General features: G+C 34.2%; 1 protein-coding gene across 1 annotated transcript; it reads left to right on the forward strand.

Annotated features, from left to right (window-relative positions):
• The first annotated feature begins 20,458 nt into the window (after positions 1-20,458).
• LOC134231397 (uncharacterized) lies at positions 20,459-20,863 on the forward strand. Its single transcript, XM_062713360.1, has one exon. It carries the CDS (start codon positions 20,459-20,461, stop codon positions 20,861-20,863), a length of 405 nt encoding a protein of 134 aa, XP_062569344.1.
• The last annotated feature ends 294 nt before the right edge of the window (positions 20,864-21,157 follow it).

Here is a 21,157-nt window from a genome sequence, read left to right on the forward strand (position 1 = left end):
ATCTAGTAATTTGGACTTTATACATGTAATTATTTTTTTTTTATATTTAAATCATATTTTACAACAAGTATTAAACAAACATCACTGCCCTAAGTGAAGAAATATAAATAAAGTAAGCACAATGTCATATATTTGTACTTTGGATCACATGAGAAAAAAAAAATTCACTCGAATTACCTAGTGTGAAATATCAGGTATAGTAGTAACTGCCGAATAGAGAGAAATGTAGGATTTGTAGATTTACGTATCCCTTGCTCTATTGCGTTAGGATAGGCCTCGTGGGGGAAAGATCTTGAGTTTTGTGAGAAATTTAGTCTTATCGCTAAGCTGCATATTCCTGTGAAACAATACCAGATTTCTTATTAGTGGTTGTTGTATAGGTATAAGTTTTTAATTAGAATAAGAAAATAATTATTTCTATCTCACAACCTCAGTATAATAGTCATTCAATTACACTGGCGGATTAGTTTAGAGGTTGGTGCACCCCCCCCCCCCCCCCCCACCCACCCCGGTCCCCTTTTTCTGTCGAATATATACATATGATTTAATAATTCAATAATTTTTAATTTTAATAAAATGTAATTTACCAATCAAATAAATATTATCAAAAATATTTATTATATTTCTGTATGTTTTAACACTGACAAGCTCTTAACTCTGATAAACAACAGCATCCCCCCCTTTTCCCCTTTCAAGATTCATGGATTCGCCACTGAAATCTGCGTCGCCGTGTGAAATAGTAGTAAGAAAGTCTGCTTTTGAGTCGCGATTAAGGAGATAATCCTTGTGTTGCAGGTTTGAATCCATCTGAAGGACGTGGAGACCGGTCCTCCAATGAGACCGTATAAACCGAGGTCCCTTTTCGCTGGCACGAAAAAGATCCCTCACTGTGCAGGGGACCAGGGCCCCCTTTTCTTTACAATATAAGCATAAGATTTAATGATTCAATAATTTTAGTGTGGTTGTGGGCTCCTTCACTCTGTCAGACAACCGCTCCACCCCTCCCTGTCGCTGTTGGTGCTGGCACGAAAAAGGTCCTTCACTGCTCAGTGACCCAGAGTGTTGAGCAGCTTTCCAATTGTTAGTGTTCCCATGAGTGAAAAATTGGAGCGAGGAACTTACTGCAGCATTTAAACACGTTTGGTTTTCGTTTCTTACAGGACCACATTTAACGATAGATGCCTGTCTCCAGTAGGTAATACCCCCCCCCCCCCCCCCCGTGTATTCTCCATTCACAATACACAGTACCAAACTGCATTAACCGAAAAACAAATATATAAATAGTAATATATAATAAATATAATAAATAATATATAAAAGGAAAATATATCAAGTACTATACCTCAACTCCTTTTATTTTTCATTAAAATCAATCCACGATTGTCTATAATTTATCCATTATTTATATTGATTAATTGTTTATATTTACTGACATTTCCATTTTCCAGCATACGGATTTATATATAATAACCCCATTGTAAATTACAGATGAAATAAGAAATAAATTACCAACCAAATATGTATTATATATTAATATTTATTTTATTTCTGTTTATTTTAACGCATGTGGAATATTCCATGTACGAGTGAATAGGTCTCTAGTGATGACGTATTACGCATCTTATGAACGATAACTCATTATATGAACGATAACTCATGTTCGACTTCTTTTACGCCATATCTTCTAGTCATTACCCCCCGTTTTATACCTCAAATCACTGGACCTTTAAAATATTGGTAAGCCCGTGCTTCAGTTTGGACACGGCAGTCCAGGTAGAAGGACGTTTTCAAAACTTCTCAAGATTTACATATTTGATTTGTTTGATACACATGGTAGACTACTGAGGGTATTTCAACCCAACCCTTATTAGAATTTATGGTATGGTCCTGCTTCTCTGAGGTGAGCCTTATTTGCGTTTGTTTTTATCATTTTATAAAGTTGTAAATATCTTAAAACACCCAGACACGGAATTTCTAAAATATGCAACTTTAAGCTATTCTATTTCATATTTTTAAGTTCTGTTATTTATAGTTACATTGTATTCGAAAACTGTTTGAGTCTTAATTGTACGGTGGATTGTTTGTGTCTTTATTTGTCGGTTCGATGTTCTATAATAACTGTTGTGAAGTATAGCAATTATTGCACTGTACATATTGCACTGTAACGTTTCACAGCGTAAATTATATGTCTATATTATTCTGTGTATGATATTTAATAGGTCTCATAGATCATTCCTGTAAAGTTGTGTAGAGATGGCGGCCCGTACTAGTCACATCTCATAGTCTTGAACGCAAGACGGACGTATAACCTCCTCGGCACTGGAGAGGGGGAGTGTAATCTCTTCGCACTGGAGAGGGGTGTCTGAGCCTCCTTAGCGGCAAGAGACAGTAGTGTATCCCAAACACCGTTTGGAACCATAGACTACCGGCATTCGGGGGACACGGACGACCACACACCAAAGCAGTTTATTTTGTTGTATAATATTTTGTTAATTAAAATGTAAAGTTTAAATGTAGAAAAGATTTTCTGTTATTTATCAAAGAGGAGTTTGGATCACTATTCTCTACGCAAGGTCATTATTTGACAAAACAGTACCGAGATATTTGAGCCCACTCTTGAAGCGGATCTCTCACACCTGAATTTTTGTGATGCTTGAAGTTTCTGAGAGTTTTTCAATTTTGTTGAATTTCTCTTTTTCATTGTTTTTACCCTTCAATATTATATATTTTTTTCAGATATTGGAGAAGATCCAACCAGCTATTCTCAAGAAAATGCTGTTTTAGTTTTCCTTCGTCTATTTTTGTAAATATAAATAAAAATTATGTTGATTTTATTTTTAACTTTGTTAGTTACTATTTCAATATTTTATAACATTAAACTTTGAAGAGAAATTAAAAGCACTGGGCTTTTAAAAGAAATAAATAGGAGGGGTTTAAACAAAATAAATAACATATTTTAAATATTTCTTTAAAAAAAAAACTGAAATACTTTGGAACCTTAGTTTATGGGATATGCAGACTATTATTAGAAACAAATGCATGCAACAAAAATCAGTTATATTGTATAGGTGTAGAGATCCTCCTTAAATGTCTACATTCTTTTTTTTAAGTACACTTGTATTTACAATTTTTGTTTACACAACCAACATTCGAGTAAACTCAGGTTATCTATTGCTTTCCGACGTCTGTCGTCGTGCGTTAACATTTGAACATTTTCAACTTCTTCTCTGATTCCACTGAACCTATTTCAACCAAATTTCACATATAACATCTATGGGTGAAGGGAAAAATTGTGAATCCCATGGTACCTGCCCTGCCCCTGGGAGAGACAACTAAAATAAGTGCAATCTTTAAAAATCTTTTTCTTTACTCCTTGACATCAAGCGGTCAAATTGCTGGTATGATTTTAATCAGCATTGAGTCCTTTACCAAAATTGTGAAATTCATGGACCCAGGGTCAGGGTTTCTAGTGCTAAGGTGGGGCTAAATAGGTTATTTAGTGAAAATGCATTATTTCTTTGATATTCTTCTTTTCTACTCCTGGGCATTGAATAAACTAACCAAGTGCAGAGTTGAGTTGAAAATGACTGCTTTTTTCAAATTTCAAATTTTCACGGCCCCAGTGCCAGGGGCTCTAGTGCTAGGGCGAGGCTATATGGATTAAATAGCGAAAGTGCATAAATTCTTTGAAATTCTTCTTTTCTGTTTGTGGGCATTAAATAAATTAACCAAGTGCATAGTTATGTTGAGTAAGACTGCCTCTTCTTAAATTATGAATATAATGGCACCAAGGTAAGTGGTTCTAGTGCTTTGGTAGGGCTAAATAGGTTATATGTGGAACATGCATTATTTCTTTTAAATTCTTTTTTTCTGCTCCTGGACATTGAACAAACAAACCAAGTGCAGAGTTGAGTTGAAAATGACAACCTCTTCCAAAATTTCATAGCCCCAGTTTAAGGGGTTCTTGTGCTAGGGCGGGGCTATATATATTATATAGTTACAAGAGGCCCAGGGGCCACAGCGCTCACCTGAGCAAATCGGCTAGGCAAAAGCAAATATCAGATCAGAAATGAAAGTTTACCGAGGTTGGACGGGGGGACTTAAATTTTAACCCTCCAGGGGATCATGATTTGAACAAACTAGAATCTACACGACCTGAGAATGATTCCACATAAAAATCACTCATCATGGCTTTGAAGTACTTGAAAAGGAAATTTAAAAAATTGTTCTTGTATATTCTAATGAAAAACTTTGATCGACCATTTTCTCCCCACCTTACTCCCGGGGGTCATGATTTGAACAAACTTGAATCTACACTACCTGAGGATGATTTCACATGAATTTTATCTTTCTTGGCCCAGTTGTTCTCGAGAAGATTTTTTCCCTTTATTTTCCTTTGTAAATCTTTTGGCCCCATTCTTCCCCCGGGGGTCATGATTTGAAGTAACTTGAATTTACACTACCTGATGATGATTCCACATAAGTTTCATCTTTCCTGGCCAAGTGGTTCCTGAGGAGAAGATTTTAAAAGATTCTTCCCTATATATATTTCTTTGTAAAATTTTTAACGGTTATTATTAGCCCTAGGGATCATGATTTTAACAAATTTGAATGTACACTACCTTTTTATGATTTCACATGAGTTTTATCTTTTCTGTCTCCATGGTTCTTGAGGAGAAGATTTTTAAAGATTTTTCCTATCTATTCCTATGTAAAACTTTGATCGGCCATTTTAACCCAAGCCTATATCCCCCGGGGGTCATGATTTGAACAAACCTGAATCTACAATACCTGAGGATGATTCTACATGAGTTTCATCTTTCCTGGCCCAGTGGTTCTTGAGAAGATGTTTTAAATATGTCATTAATTTTTCTCTAATTCATAATTATCTCCCCTTGGAAAAGGGCGTAGCTCTTCATTTGAACAAAGTTAACGACGTCTGATCCTGATATTAAAAGTCTTAAACTTTTTTGCCAAGTATATTTTTAGTTTCTACATACATAGCCTAATTAAAATTCAAATAAAAAATGGGGGTCAATACGCTTCTTTTGGCGCTACAGTACATTTAATATGACCTTCTTGCACTGAAATTTGTGTCTTAATTAAAAATTAAATTTTTGACGTTTTTCCTCCAATATTTTTATCCAATTAAAGCATGAAACAAAATGAACTCTAAGTTTGTTTAAAAAGACACGTTTAAAAATTGTGACGAAGAAAAAGTTTCAAATTGCTTCGCATAATCATTTATTTGACCTTTCTGTACAAATAAAAAGTAATTTTTCTGACATTGAAAATTTATTAAGCAAGAAAATTATTTTAAAGTCTTTAACTTTTTCTGATTTTAAGCAAATAGGTCAAATTTATCTTGAATATTTAGAAAAGAACATCAAAAGTGGGGCTATATGATGTAAATTTTCAAATATAACTAAAAAAGTGTCAATTTAACGTTAAAATTGGCTCAATTCTTCCCCGGATTTTCAGAATATATTGACAATATTTGTCACACTTTGTTAATAGAATTCATAGGAAATGATTTAATAGATATTTCAGAACAAGCATTACACACTTAGCTGCAAAAAAAAAAAAAAAAAACAGTTTTGTGTGCAACCAGGATGGAAAAATAGGAATCCAAAATTAACAGTACTGTTATAGTTCAAAATTGGAAAACTGATCATTTTCGTCTAAAAAACCTTCCGCCACAAAATATAGTCCCTAGCTTAATTCTACTTGAATGGAATTTAATCGCGGTTTTTTTCATTTGATAAAGTTAAATTTGCACTGTAGAATTCAGAATTAATGTTAGAACTTAAAAATGATGCAGAATTTTATTAATAAAAAAAGAACCTGACCATAATACGCTCAAAATCTCAGGATCGAACGTCCTTAAATCCCCTTCACCTAAGGATACTCTGTGCCAAGATTGGTTGAAATATGCCAATTGGTTCTTGAGAAGAAGATGACTAGAAATATATCCATAAGACATGAATGCCCCGCCGAGGGTATATTAGTAATGCAACATGTACAATTCTATTGGTGTATGAAATTGATCAGAATATCTTGAATAGTGATGCAGTTGAATTGCTTACATCAGTATCTATCAGCAGATAAAGTTTGACACTAATTTCATAAAAATGAGGTCAAGGTCAAAGGAATGCCAAGATCAAAAAATGTTGATGCAGTTAAAAAGAGAGTTTGTTTCATCATATGAATATATTATAAATGGTTTCTTCAAAACCGAATTTAAAAAAATGATAAAAGTAAGGTCAAGGTCAAATGAAAGGTCAAGTCAAAATGTTAATAAGTTGAATTGCTTACATCGGTATGTATCAGCATATAAAGTTTGACACTTTTTAAAGAAAAGTGAGGTCAAAGACAAAGTCAAGGTCAAGAATGTTGATGCAGTTGAATTGCTCTCATCAATATGTATCAACATATGAAGTCTGAGAAAAATATCAAGAATGATTTCTTTAATTAAAACTGACTTAAACAAAATTTAATGAAAGTGAAGTCAAAGTCAAATAAAAGGTCAAGGTTGAAAATATTGGTGCAGTAAATTGCTTAAATCAATATGTATCAGAATATGAATGAAGTGAAGGAAAAGTGAGGTCAAAGGTTAAATAAAAGGTTAAGGTCAAAAATGTTGTTGCAAGTGAATTGCTTACATCAGTATGTATTAGCATATGAAGTTTGACACTGGTTTAGGAAAAGTGACGTCAAGTTCAAAGGAAAGGTCAAGGTCAAAATGTTGATGCAGTTGAATTACTCCCATCAGTATGTAACAGCATATGGAGTTTGATAAAAATATCTTGAATGGTATCTTTAAAATTAAGCTAAACACTAATTAAAGATAAGTGAGGTCAAAGGCAGGTAAAGGTCAAATAAAAGGTCAAGGTGAAATATGCTGATGCAGTTGAATTGCTTACATCAGTATGTATTAGCAGATGAAGTTTGACACTGGTTTAGGAAAAATGAGGTCAAGGTCAAAGGAAAGGTCAAGGAGGTCAAAACTGTTGATACAGTTGAATTGCTCTCATCAATATGTATCAACATATGAAGTTGCTATATTGGGATCACTATGAGAGGAATTACAGCATCCAGAGTAGCACCATCATCATCAAACCCAGATGTGAAATCGAAGAATACGAAGAGGGAAAGCCTGTTATAGCAAAATTCAAGGGGAACCCTTATAAAGCCGCTATAGTGAGAATGCATGGTACGTAGGCCTATGTTGATATTGTTAAAACTAGACTTATTCTTCAATGTTAGCGATATCGTTAAAGTGCATCACTTATGGCAAGACTTGGTGTAATCGTAAGGAATGGAACAAGGTTTCTCCCTGATGTACGGTCTATTTTATGAGACGATAACGTAATGTACTATGAAAGGCTTACGACAATAAAGATCTGATGTACGTATTGTATGAGAGGACAACAGGGTGTTATTAGGGGTCTTAATCGTTTGATGTCCACAGGAGTAACATGGAAGAGCAGATTATTAAAATCAGTAATGGGAGAATATATTGACGGAATGGGTATTCCTTCATATAAGTCAAAAATGGTTTATTCATAAAGAATTGAACATAAAGAGCATCGTTCAGATGTGTAAGAATATCTACTGTCGCGTAAACGACATACAAAGAGCGGATTAAAATTCTGAAGTACTGTAAATCATATTTATTCGTGAGAACTTTATTTTCGCGTAATTACGCGAGACAATATGCTCCCAAAAATTTCATTCTCGCATTTAATAGTATTCCTTTAGATTATATAGAGCAATGACCATACTTCGTGAAAATTGTGTCTCGCTCAGAAAGACTCAATGAGTTTCTCGCGAAAAAGGTGTCGAGAAAATTAAGTGATCTACAGTACATGTAGATTTAATGATGCCCTGATTTGGTTTATGGATCTTCATTCAAGCGGAATCCCCTTACACTGTAAAGCTAGTGGTGAGAAAGTGGAGCCAAGACATGAATGAACTCTTAGTGATCTGGAGAGGACATTATTCATGCCCTAGAATATCTATCTCCTTCAATAAAGCAGAGGCATGGGGGAACGTTTAGTGACCAGGAAAGGATATCTTCCTGTCCTATGGTACGGGCAATGTGTGAGGCAGAAATTTAGTCAAGGGATTAAAATGTCCAGAGTTAAAACAACGATAAATTCTTCATAAAGTTCGCTTATTGACAGATGACACCCAAAAAAACAAGATGTGTTTGTGAAACATTATGCGCCCGGCGGTAACAAAGTTCTAAAAAGCAATTTTTAGTAAATGGGTCTCAAGTCAAGGTCACACGATCATTGTCCTTGGTGTCAGTTGAAAGTGCTTAATTAGTGGAGTATGCATACCAAATATGAAGTCTCTATCTCTCACGGTTCAAAAATTATGGCGAAAGTTCGAAAAAGCTATTTTTAGCATAAAGGTCACAGTAAAGGTCACTAGGTCATTAACCTTGGTGTCAGTTAAAAGTGCTTAATTAGTGGAGTATGCATACTAAATATGAAGTCTCTATCTCTTACGCTTCAAAAGTAATGGCGAAGGTTAAAGTTGACAATAGACAGACAAACAGATAAATAGACAAACAGACAGACAGGACAAAAGCAATATGCACCCCGAATAAATTCGCGCGCATAAAACTGCATGCTTTCATAGATATATATATATAATTATGTGTATTTTGAAATAATTAGTAAGGTATTTTTATCAAATTTCTAAAATATTAGGAATTTGTTAACCTTCTTCCATACAACTTTTCATCATAGAAAATACCATTTTTGTAAAGCTTTGAATGAAAAAATTAATTAAAATATGTTCTGTCAAAATTATCATTATAAACATGACTTAAGTTGTAGTTTTCATAATTTCTAAAAAAAAAAAACAAAAACAAAATAAAACAAAACAAAAAATATCTTCTGTCCTTATTCTGAAGTACAAGGGGGTTGTGTGATCTGGGGTCAAGGAGTGCAAAAAAATGAAAAAGCTGCCCCAATGCTATCGTGTGACCTATCAAATTGAAGGTCGCGACGAGTAGAGTTTAGCCCAGGGTGACCTGGAGTCACTGGGTGCAAAATGAAAATAAGTTGCTTTAAAGTAATCATACGACCTATCAAATGGATGTGTGGATGAGTCGAATTCAGTCCCGTGAGGCATTAAGTCCAAAAATCAAAACTGGTTCTCGTGGTTTGGCGTAGAGTATCAAATTGATATTGTCAATGAAAAGAGGTTTGTGTACACAACAGCCATTTGATGAAGTAACATGCTCCGCAAATATAGGTATCCGGGGGAGAAAAATTCTTTTTAAACGTGCATACGTATATATATTTTTTAAAAATACCCCTAATTAAATCCGAGCTCTTAGTGAAAACCATTATTGCAGGAACAGAATATGTTTATCAATGAAGGGAAAGTTGGACTTTATAGCTTCTGGAAAGTTGTTTTCCCTGTTTATTTTGTCCAAATGTTAAGACTTGAAAGTGAAAGTACATTGCAAATGGCGGATTCTATAGGGACCTTGTCTTTATACATATGTCATGTTTTCAATAACAGCCTTTCAAAGACCATTCACGTCCAACTTGCCCTTCAATGATAAACATATATTATTTCTACAATCTTGGTTTTCACAAAAAGGAAAGAATTAAGCAGGTGTATTTTTCTTTAAATATGCACATTTTCTGATACAATTTTTCTCAAAAAATATCTTTTTAAAAAAAAATATTTGTTATCAAGTGATACTTTCTATCTAATATGTTTTACGGTGTGACCGTTGGGGCGAGCGCAGTTGTACCATCAAAAACACTTGAGATCAGCCACTTCGAACGTCAAGCCGCACGAGATTTCTCGACTAGCTGTGACGTCATACGACGTCACAAAGCTCGTCGGAGCTTACGGAGACAGCCGAGCGTCTGTTTGAAACTATAGAACTAGTGCAATTTTTGTCGAAAAACATTGCAGAGTTATTTCTTGTTTCTTTGAAAGATTTCTACAAACTGAAAGTCTGATATATGCTTTACGTTATTATTTATTTATTTATTCGGCAATATTCGCGCAAAGGACATTGGGTAGTGCAGGAATTCTGGGAATGTTGCACAGAGAAATTTGGCTGACGTATGTACAGATTTCAATCCGAATTTCCTCTGTTCTTACACGTTAGTCTATTGAGCTCGCTTCGCGAGCGTCGCTTCGCGACGCTCGCTGCGCTCGCTATTAATCAATGATATATTTATAAACTGTAAAGATTTTGACTTATTACAACATATAGTTTTGGAGTAATTGTAAAAACATTTTTTTTTAGACATGTTGACCTTTGACGAAACCTTGAATAAACTTACAAAGTGCATAGGTATGTTTAAAACGCATCCTTTTCTAAAATTGTGAATTTCATGGCCCATGGGTTGTGGGTTCTGGTGTAAGGGTGGGGTTTTATTGATTATATAGTAAAAATGCATAAACTCATTTAAAAAATTCTTTTCTGCATCTGGGTATTTAACCAATGAACTATGTACATAATCATGAGGAGGAAGGATGCCTATATGAGCTTTGTGAATTTCAGGACCCCTGGGTCAGGGCTTCTTGTGTTAGGGTGGGTCTAATGTTTATATAGTGAAAATGCATGAATTCTCTGAAAACCTTTTCCTTTGATCCTGGGTATTATGCCAATGATCTAAATATATATTTATGACAATGAAAGCTGCTTTTTCCAAAAAGCGTTATTTTCCGGGCCCTGTGACAGTGGTACTGGGGGGGGGTGTACATAGTCTGAAAATAATTTAATGCTTTGAAATCTGCACTTTGGTATTAATCAACAACATGATGAAATAAAATTTATAAGATTTCCAAAATTTTCAAAGATGTTTCCCAGGGTCAGTAGTTCCTGTGGGAATGGATGCACAACTGATAAAGTGGAAATGCATCTTCTCTTTGTTACTCTGATCTATTTCTGGGTATTAAGTAACCAAAGTAAGCATGCTGATCGAGTGTATAATTATGATAAGCAATGATGCAGCTTTCAAAATTGTGAATTTCATGGCTCTGGTTTAAACCATGAATCAAATTTAATTGTTGGAAAGTTGTTGTATGATACTCAGGTGACCTATAAGGTCCATGGGCCTCTAATTTTTTTTTATTGGGTCTCAGAGAATAATTAAGAAAAAATCATAATTGGAAATAAACTTTCGTTTTCAGAATTTTATCGGCGTGTAAACTCGCGTAGTTTTGCTGTCGAAATTTACTTTAAAGTGCAAAGCAGAATTTTTATCCAATTCGTAATTTAAATGGCATTAAAAAAGAAATCATCCTTTGCAATGCCCATCTTAACTAAAAAAGGGGAAACGTTTTATCAACAATTGGCCCAGGGGCCACATCGCTCACCCGAACAAATCGGCTAGGAAAAAGCTCAAATCTGATCAGAACTCTGGTTTTAAATAAACAGTTAAACAGAACAAACTTGGTTACCTAGGCTATTTATAAATGTACATTAGCTTTGCTCATAATTATCTTTGGATGTTGATCTTTCGATTATCTGTCTTTCTGAATGACAGTCGTTAGTCACATCATCCCGAATTTGCTCGATCACATGGTCATCGTTGATTACCAATTCAGTGCGAGACCGAACATGCTGAAGCATGGGTATGTTTCTAGGTGCAGCTTACTAATGTTTAAATAAAATGTCTATTTTTGAAACCAAAATGATGTTTTTTTTGTCGAATTTCTTCACACGATACTATGTACTCATTTATATTACACATAACAGTATAATGAATGCGTTTGAAGTTATGAATGCGTTCGGCGCGAACTATTTAACAGTCGAACATAGAACTGGTTTGTTTCACTTTCATTCCCAAGTGTGTACTGTTTTTGCGATTCAGTTTCATGGGCTTTTATTTTTTAATTAATATTTTTCTATTGAAATTAGGAAATTTACACATTTCTTTTGGGAAAAAGGTACCTTTTTGCATTAGAAACGGGGCCGAATATCGGCCCCAGTTTTAGAGAATCAAGAGCCCTGTACTTTCATCTTTCATGAAAGAGTTTCATCTTTCCTGGCCAGGTGTTTCTTGAGAAGTAGATTTTTATATATTTTCCCTATGTACTCATATGTAAAACTTGGATCGGTCATTGTGGCCCCTAACCCAGGGGGTTATGATTTGAACAAACTTGAATCTACACTACCTTAGGATGCTTCAACATGAGTTCCATATTTCCTGGCCAAGTGGTTTTTGAGAAGAAGATTTTTAAATAAAGCCATTAATTTTTCGCTAATTCATAATTATCTCCCCTTAGAAGAGGGCGTGGCCCTTCATTTAACAAACTTAAATCCCCTTCTCTAAGGATACTTTATGGCAAGTTTGGTTGAAATTGGCCGATTGGTTCTTGAGAAGATGAAAATGTGAAAAGTTTACGACGACAACAACGAGTACGACAGACAACGGACAAATTTTGATCAGGAAACCTCACTTGAGCCTTTGGCTCAGGTGAGTTAAAAACATTTGAAATAAATGCTAATCATGACTTTCAGAGTCATTTTAATGTGTTTGTATTGTCGAAGGGCTTAGTTAAGTTTTATTTCAAATGTTGTACTTTATATTAAATGTACTCAACACTCAATTAGAAAAAATATCTTTACATCTGCTTAAAATATCTCTGTATATATAAGGATGTTCATTTTGTCAATTTTAATTTATTTACCTATGTATCAAGAAAGGTATGTATTTATAACATGTTTATTTTTGTAGCACATTTTTATTTAACATAGGCGTCGGAAGCCCCCCGCCCCCCACAAAATAGGATTTTCGTGTTTGGAAATGGACATTTCCTTTTTTTTTGGTGTTTTTTGAAGGTGGAAATGGTTTTTTTTATACATTTATATTGCTCCCCTCCCTCCCCCAACTTTCAATTTGCTTCCGACGCCAATAGTTTAAAGACTTTCTCGGTGTTTCTTTTTGTTTGACTTGAAAATGAATGAACAATTTGCTTTCCTTTAAAACAAGAATGTGATTGAGCAGTAAGGGATCTTTTTGTACCAAGCATTTACTGTTATACGGGACCACGGTTTATACGGTCTCATCCGAAGGACCGGTTTTCACGTCCTGTAGTGGTATTGGAACCCGCGCCTTATTGTCATGACTTACATGTATCTCCTAACACCGCGACCCAAGAAAAAAAATCACAGCACCTGACGGGAGACATCTTTATTTTTATAATTAAGTAATAATAAACAGTTCTAATGTTACACACCGGAAGAGGCGCCGCGTCATACCTAAGACGCAAACATTGGAAGTGACTGTTTCTTCGCCAAGCGCTCGGCAATAGAAGTGAAGGTCACGGGTCTTTCGGATATGACCTATAAAAGGTAGGTCCCGTGACATGATGAAGAACCCTCACTGCTCAATGACCCTGAGCGCCTGGTATACATGTTCATGTAGGTCTAAATTTAAAGGCTTTCAGCGGCAAACCCTGGCGTCTCCATGTAAGTGAAAAATTCTCGAGAGTGACGTTAAACAATATACAATCAGTCTTATGTTACATGTATTTTCAGAAAGAAGACAAAGATGTTCATCAAATTTTCAACCATAATTTTAACGTGTTTTGCTTTTATAACATTTCCTCAAGGTATTCAATGTTTATTTTCAAGAAAAGACATTTTCATACAAAAAAGAATGTTAAATATGAATCATTATCTATTTTGTTGTTTAAAAAATGTTTAACACTTTTTAGGTCACCTGAGTAAATTGCTATCTATCCTTTTTCGTCCGTCGTCATCGTTGTGCGTTAAATTTTGAACATTTTCAGCTTCTTCTCTGCAACTACGCAACCAATTTCAACCAAATTAGGCACAAAGCATTTATGGGTAAAGGGAAACAAAAATTGTGAATTTAATGGTCCCTGGGGCCTGAGGGATGGGGCCAAAACCACCAATTAATGCTATCTTTAAAAATCTTCTTCTCTACCTGGACATCAAGTAGACAAATTATGATTGTAATCAGCAAGTTCGATGATAATTGTGAAATAGCCCCTGGGTCAGGGGTTCTAGTGCTAGGGCGGGGCTAAATAGATTACATAGTGAAAATGCATAAATTCTTTGAAAATCCTCTTCTCTGCTTCTAGGCATCGAATAAACTAACCAAGTACATAGTTATGTTGAATGAGACTGCCTCTACCAAAATTATGAAAGTCATTGCCCGTGGGTCAGGGGTTCACCGTTCTAGTGCTAGGGCGGGGCTATATAGATTATTTAGTGAAATTCCATGAATTCTTTGAAAATCTTCTTCTCTGCTCCATGGTATTAAATAAACTAACTAAGAACATAGTTATGATGACCAAGAGTGTCTCTTCAATAATTGTGAATGTCATGGCCCCTGGGTCAGGGGTTCTGGTGTTAGGGTTGAGCTCTATTGAATATATAGTGAAATGTATGAATATGAATTCTTTAAACTTAATTTCATTTGCTCCATGTTGATATGCCAATGATCTAATTACATATTTAAAGCCAACATTGCATTTTTTTAGCTCTATACAAACCCGAAGCTCACGTTTTTGAATTTTCAGAAGAAAAAAAATAAAACAGAATTTTTTTTCTTTCCGATGTCTGTAAAAATTTTTCAAAACGGGAATTTAAATTTTCGCATTGTACTTTCTGTATTAAGAACATGGCACATAAAGGTAGACTGCAAAGTTCATACACACCATGGTGCATTGGTTTTTAAGAATTTATCGATAGCAGTGCTATTGAAAACGTTACGCATTCACAGGAAAATAAACTGCTGACGACTTTGCTGCACAATGGCATGCTGGTAAAATAATTATGTATTTCAATATAACTTGCAACATTATTTTCCTTCCACGGGTTTAGAATAGTGCATCGGTTTTTGATTTCGTGAAGCTATTGCCATGGTTACTAAAAATAGAATTTTCTGTGAAATTATTAAACGTATGGTTTTCTACAGTTAAGGGGATTTCAATCTAAATTTTACATGCACACGTGGCACCCTCAGGCATTAACGGTCGTGCAGACCGGTTTTTAATTTCGATGAATCCCTATACACAAATAGTATACATAGGAATTTTCATGGGTATTATCTGTACTGCTTGATCCTTCTACCGTTTTCATCATAAAATAATAATTTGCACACGTAAATAAAAAAATATCAATAACTAGAGCCGAGTTTTTGATTGCAAAGCGGTGTTGCCATGGTTACTCCTGAATTTTCCGGAAGTAACTTTCATTTAAAAAAAAAAAAGAGTAATGAAGTCCAAAAATGGGTTAAGCACACAAATCTATGTTAAGTATTGCAAAATTAAGCCATTCTTTTTGATTTGATGAAAGTGACGACATGGTTACGGAAAATTAATATTTAAGCTTCTAGTGACACATGTTACCCAAAAACCTGTCAAAAACGGCAAAAATATGCATTTTCTGACTACTTCTACGGAAGTTTTATTTTGATTTCATAAAGTTTGATATTTTGAACAACTTTGCTTCTTTGATGTATAACAAATTCTCAATGGTTTTTGAGATAACTGGAAAAAACTTTTGGCCCTTCTAAGTCCCTTAATTTTTAGGGGTCAGCCCTTTTTTCAACATATCATTTGAAAGATTTTAATTCTGCACAAATTATGTTCTATATACTTTAACAAAATATTTTAAGTTTAGAAGATAAAAAGGAAAGTATAGTAATTCTTGGTTCTTTTAAGCGTTCTAATTTTTGACCCCTATATAGCGCCATTTTGAATAGAGAAATCGAAAACAAAAACCGATGTGCACAACTTCAATCCATTTATTATCTAAAATCAGTAGAATTTCTGCTCCAGCTTCAGCCGTCTCTGAGCCTTTGTCTGGAAACGAAAGCCTATAAATTTTCCTTTAAAGGGAAATAACTCAAAACCGGAAGTGGCTTTTTGAAATTTTAGGCAGCATTCTGATGGAGTTTATTAACGTCTATAACGTCTGAAAATTTGAGCGAAATCCGTTGAGAAATGAGCAAGATATAAAGCCTCAAAGTTGCTATTTAGGAAGCAGAAGAAAAAAAAGAATAATATTCTTTACCAACAGAATCAAAGAAGGTCTTCCGTTGGAAACGGAAGACCTTAATAAATATTAATGAAAATTGTAAAATTTCAGACTTATATCTAATATCAAGCAAGCAGAAATCTTGCAGGCCTACTTTTGTTAAAAAAAAAAAAAAAAAAAAATCTACGGTATATTGTACATCACAGCAGCAACGACTTGAGTTTGTGTAAAAAAAAAATAATCATTGTGAAATACAGGTAAATAATATTTTCAAAATTATAATACTAATCCTTGTCTGTCCCTTTCAAAATCTTAAATAGTAACAATTAATTAGAGCTTCTGATCATGATCAAATAGTTACAATTACTTGCCGTTTGTACAAAAAGTCGCTTGGTCCTATTTTTAGCAAATGTACATGTATCAATCCTATTGTGAAAAAATCGCGATGATAACTAGGTTTTGTAAAGTTAAAATTTTACACAAGTATGTGTGTATTTTAAGTAAATTTAGATTAGAATAAAACATCTTAAAACAAAGTATTAAATTATTGCTAACATATGTATCTCTTTCAAAACTGTAACACCTGTGACCTTGAACGGAGGTAACAAGGCAACCAACGAAGCATGAAGTGCCCGGTTATAAAAAGGAAAAGAAAAGAAATTAGGAAATCACAATACTTTAATACTTGTTTAGGCGAAGTTGTTACGTATGAGACATTTTATTTTCATCCTTACATTACATGCAAAAAGTGTTACCAGCTTATTTTCTACTTTATTTTCTTTGTAATTTTTCCCCGTCTCAAAAAAAGAATCATTCTTAATTTTTACAAGTGAAAACAAGATTTCATTCACCTACGCAATTTTCATTAGTAAAAATATACACAAATTTGATTTATTTTATTGAAAAATAAATGAGATAAAAATTCATTTTTTAATGACATATTTGTAATACAGATATTAATAAATTATAATGAAGCTGAAATTGTTCTCATTGAATTGACTTTCAAAATTGTGAATTTCATGGCTTTTCATTAAAACATGAACCAAATTCAATTGCTCGAAAGTTGTTACATGATACTCAGGTGACCTATAAGGCCCGTGGGCCTCTTGTTTAGAGTTTTCTTCATATTGGAAATAAGCTTTTTTATTTAATGTTTCGCATATTTTTATATGTCACATTTTGTTTAATGATTCACTTTTTTAGGATTTGATGCACTTGATTGTTCTGATGCTCAGCTACAAAAGTGTTTGCGCACTAGATTATACATTAGCATTGCACCATATTTCTGCAGGTATTGTTTTATTTTCCATATCCTTCCTTCAAGTATCTAGCTATACAATATAACTGCGTACTATTCAGAGATTTTTTCACCATATTAGTAAAATACTTAATTTAGTTAAGTGCCATTTGGTCAAGAAATAACATGCTAGGTATTTAAAAAAATCAACTTTATTGAAAAGATTTATGGGTATATAAAATTTACCCCTATCTGTCTATACATCTGCATGTCTGTTTGCAATAAAAAGAATACTATAATTACTTTCGTAATAAAGGCTATTACTTTCACTTTTTAAATGTGTTTTTCAAGTACAAGATCTGTCTTTGAGTAAAAACCAATTCAAACTATTGACCTTGGGACTTTGGCCTCCTTATTTGTAAAAAGTACTAAATCTAACCTTGGCAATAACATTTGAACACTTGGTGGGGCTTTCATAATTCACGTGATGTATATTTATCATTACAAGTCCTTTCCAGGATTGTAGATATTTTTTACCTTCAGATCTTAACCTTAGAATTGAAAAACTTTAAACTTGGCCAAAACATTTGCACAATGAGAACTGCGGCTTTCATAGTTCATACGTGTATTCTAACAATATCTTTGGAAATCAACAAATTTACTTTGACCATGGAGTTTGACATACTTTTTTATATTTCCTTGCAAGTTGATTTTTTATGCGTCTGGATTGATAGATCCGGGGCCTATATTGTATTTGTCCTGTCTGTCTGTTTGTTTGTCTGCAAACTTTTACCTTCGTCATAACTTTTAATAAACCATGAAAGATAGAGACTTCATATTTGGTATGCATACTCCACTAATGAAGCTTTTTCATATGACACCACGGTCAATGGACTTGTGGCCTTGACTGTCACCTGTATGCTAAAAATAGTTTTTTCGTACTTTTACCATTACTTTCGAACCACAAGAGATAGAGACTTTATATTTGGTATCCATACTTTACTAATCAATTTTTTTCAAATGGCACTAAGGTCAATGATCTTGATTGTCACCTATATGCTAGAAATAGCTTTTTTTTTAGTATTTTGATGCCGCCTGGCGCATGGTGTGTTTTTCAAACAAATCTTGTTCTCCCTGGTCTTTCCCTCCAAGGTGCTAGGTCCACATGTTTATTCTGCTGTTTCGGTGATTATATTGTGTATGTGTTTTACAGTGAATTCAGAAGGCAGAGAAGGTGTGTAAAAAGGGTTACTGATTATTGCAAATCAAATCCAGAGTTCCAAAAGCTTGTTATCATCAAACGATATAATTCCACGAACGAGCTGAAAGAAAAACAAAAAATGTGGCATTGTGGTAAGAAATTTAAGAATTGAGAATATTGCTACAATGGTATAAACATGCGTCTTCTTTATAAGATACTATTCACTTGAAATTCGTTTTTGTGACAGATAAAAATTATATGGTGTGTAAAGATGGCTTCAAATATTTCGTTGATCGAATTGTTGTTAAAAAGCAAGTTTCATCTAGTTGTCGCACGGCACGTACTAATATTAGCAAAATTCAAAGATTTTAATCTTAAAATAGAATTGACAAAACGAACAATGATAGGACAATAAATAAATTGAAGCTACAAGAAGTCTTGTGCTCTCTAGAAGAACCCCGCTCTAATGATTGATTGATTGTATACTGTTTAATGTCCCTCTCCAGAATATTTCACTGATATGGAGTCGTCACCATTATCGGTGAAGGGCTGCAAATTTAGGCCTATGCTCGGCACTTACGGCCTTTGAGCAGGGTGGGATCTTTATCGTGCCACACCTGCTGTGACACGGGGCCTCGGTTTATACGGTCTCATCCAAAGGACGGCCCCATTTAGTCGCCTTTTACGACAAGCAAGGGGTACTGAGGACCTATTCTAACCCGGATCCCCACGGGGCCCGCTCTACTGAGAATTAATACTATCAGATATATATATATATATATATATATATATATATATATATATATATATATATATATATATATATATATATATATATCCTGGTGCGCTTGAGATAAAGGATACCACAGAGTCTGAACTTATGTTTCATACTTGGATATTTTACTTGAAAAAGACGCTAATGGTAATCTAACAACCAAGCTATATGATAAACGTGATGACTTTTCTATCGTCAACTTCCCTTACTTATGCAGCAATATACCTTCATAACTTACATACGGAGTATATGTATCTTAGTTGATTCGATACGCAAGAGCATGCTCTACGTATATACAATTTCTAAAACCAGGTAAATTATTGACAAGCAAGTTGATGAAACAAGAATATCAGCAGTCTCGTTTAAAGTCATCTTTTCGTAAGTTCTGTAGTCGATACAATGACCCTGTCAGCAAATACAATTTATCATTGAGTCAAATGCTGACTGACGTTTTTCATACCAATTGTTAGTACATTATTTATACACTGATTGATGACGGATTTTTGTCAGGGGTAAGATAGTTATTTCTCATTTTTCGCATACTGTCAACAGGTATGTTGATATTTTTTTAAATAAAAGCATCTATCTACCAACAGAAAAAATAATTCCCAGAGTCGGAAGAAGACAAACAAACATTATATTTAAGCAGACTTAAACATATACCATCCGTAAAATATTTGATTAAATCGTGATACACAGTTTGATAAACATTTATATTAACTTAGGACATCAATAAAATAAAGGTGCTCTTAGACTTGTATTTTGTACATGTATCAGGTGACATTAACGTCAGAGTTTTTTTTTAATTTTTAAGACAAGTATACTTATTCTACTACAACTACTACTACTACTACTACTACTACTACTACTACTACTGCCAAACCTGTCATCTCTGGTGCACCTGCCCTTAGTTCTGTTACCATGGTAACGATGGTCCTGGCAGTCGTGATTCTAGATTTGTTTAATTTGATGAGAAAATGTCAAACAAAGCTTTAAAAGAATGAGTGTGACCATGTATTAAAAAACATACAGTATGATGCAATATATATTCGGACAAGATGGCGGCGTGTTTACATTTTCGTCCTGTAACTTACATATTTTGATGTAAATAAAAAAAGTTTAAAAATATCGTTGGTATTTTGCGTAGTTATTTTTAACCTCCGATGGTCATGTGACATTTGATATGTCACGTGATTTTATTTTCGTCTGCTTTGTTTACAAATTTTGACGACTGAAAGTGATATGGGTAGAAAAGGAAAAGAACTCAGTAGTGAGGTGAAAGAAGTCGCCAAGAAATTACTTGATAAGGGAAAAACTGTCAGGTATGTGGCAGATGTTCTCGGTGTATCCCACTCCACCATTGGATCACTGAAAAAACGTTTTGAAGAGAGAGGTTCAGTGGAAAACATCCCGCGAAGTGGTCGACAGCCTACTGTGACAGAACGTGACTATAGATGCTTAGAAAGGTTAGTTAAAGTTAACAGGAGGGACAGTCTAACAGAAATCACAAATAAATTTAATGAAAACAGGAATATTCCCGTATCTAAGCGTACATTACAACTTCATTTACATAAACATGGATTTACAAGACGTGTATCAAAGAAGAAACTAGTGATAAGGGAGATAAATCGAAGAAAGAGGTTGTAATGGTGCCAGGAAAAACGAAAGTTAACAGTGGAAGGAGTTTGGAAAAAAGTTATTTTCTTGGACGAATCAAAAATTGTTATTGGACGTGATTCAAGGGTGTATGTTTGGCGTAAGAGGGGTGAAGGGTAGAGGCCTGGTGATTTGGTGACTCAGCGCCGTTCGAAACTATGCTTTGAGGTCATGATCTGGGGGTGTATTACTTGGCATGGAATTGGTACCATCACGGCTGTAAATGGAAATATTAACGCTGAAAAATACCAGGATATTCTTGATAACAATCTGTGGCCAGTTATA

The sequence above is a fragment of the Saccostrea cucullata genome, unplaced genomic scaffold (assembly GCF_032062105.1).
Source record: "Saccostrea cucullata isolate Sc308-1 unplaced genomic scaffold, CSIRO_AGI_Scuc_v1 ctg5988, whole genome shotgun sequence".
NCBI classification, from domain to species: domain Eukaryota; kingdom Metazoa; phylum Mollusca; class Bivalvia; order Ostreida; family Ostreidae; genus Saccostrea; species Saccostrea cuccullata.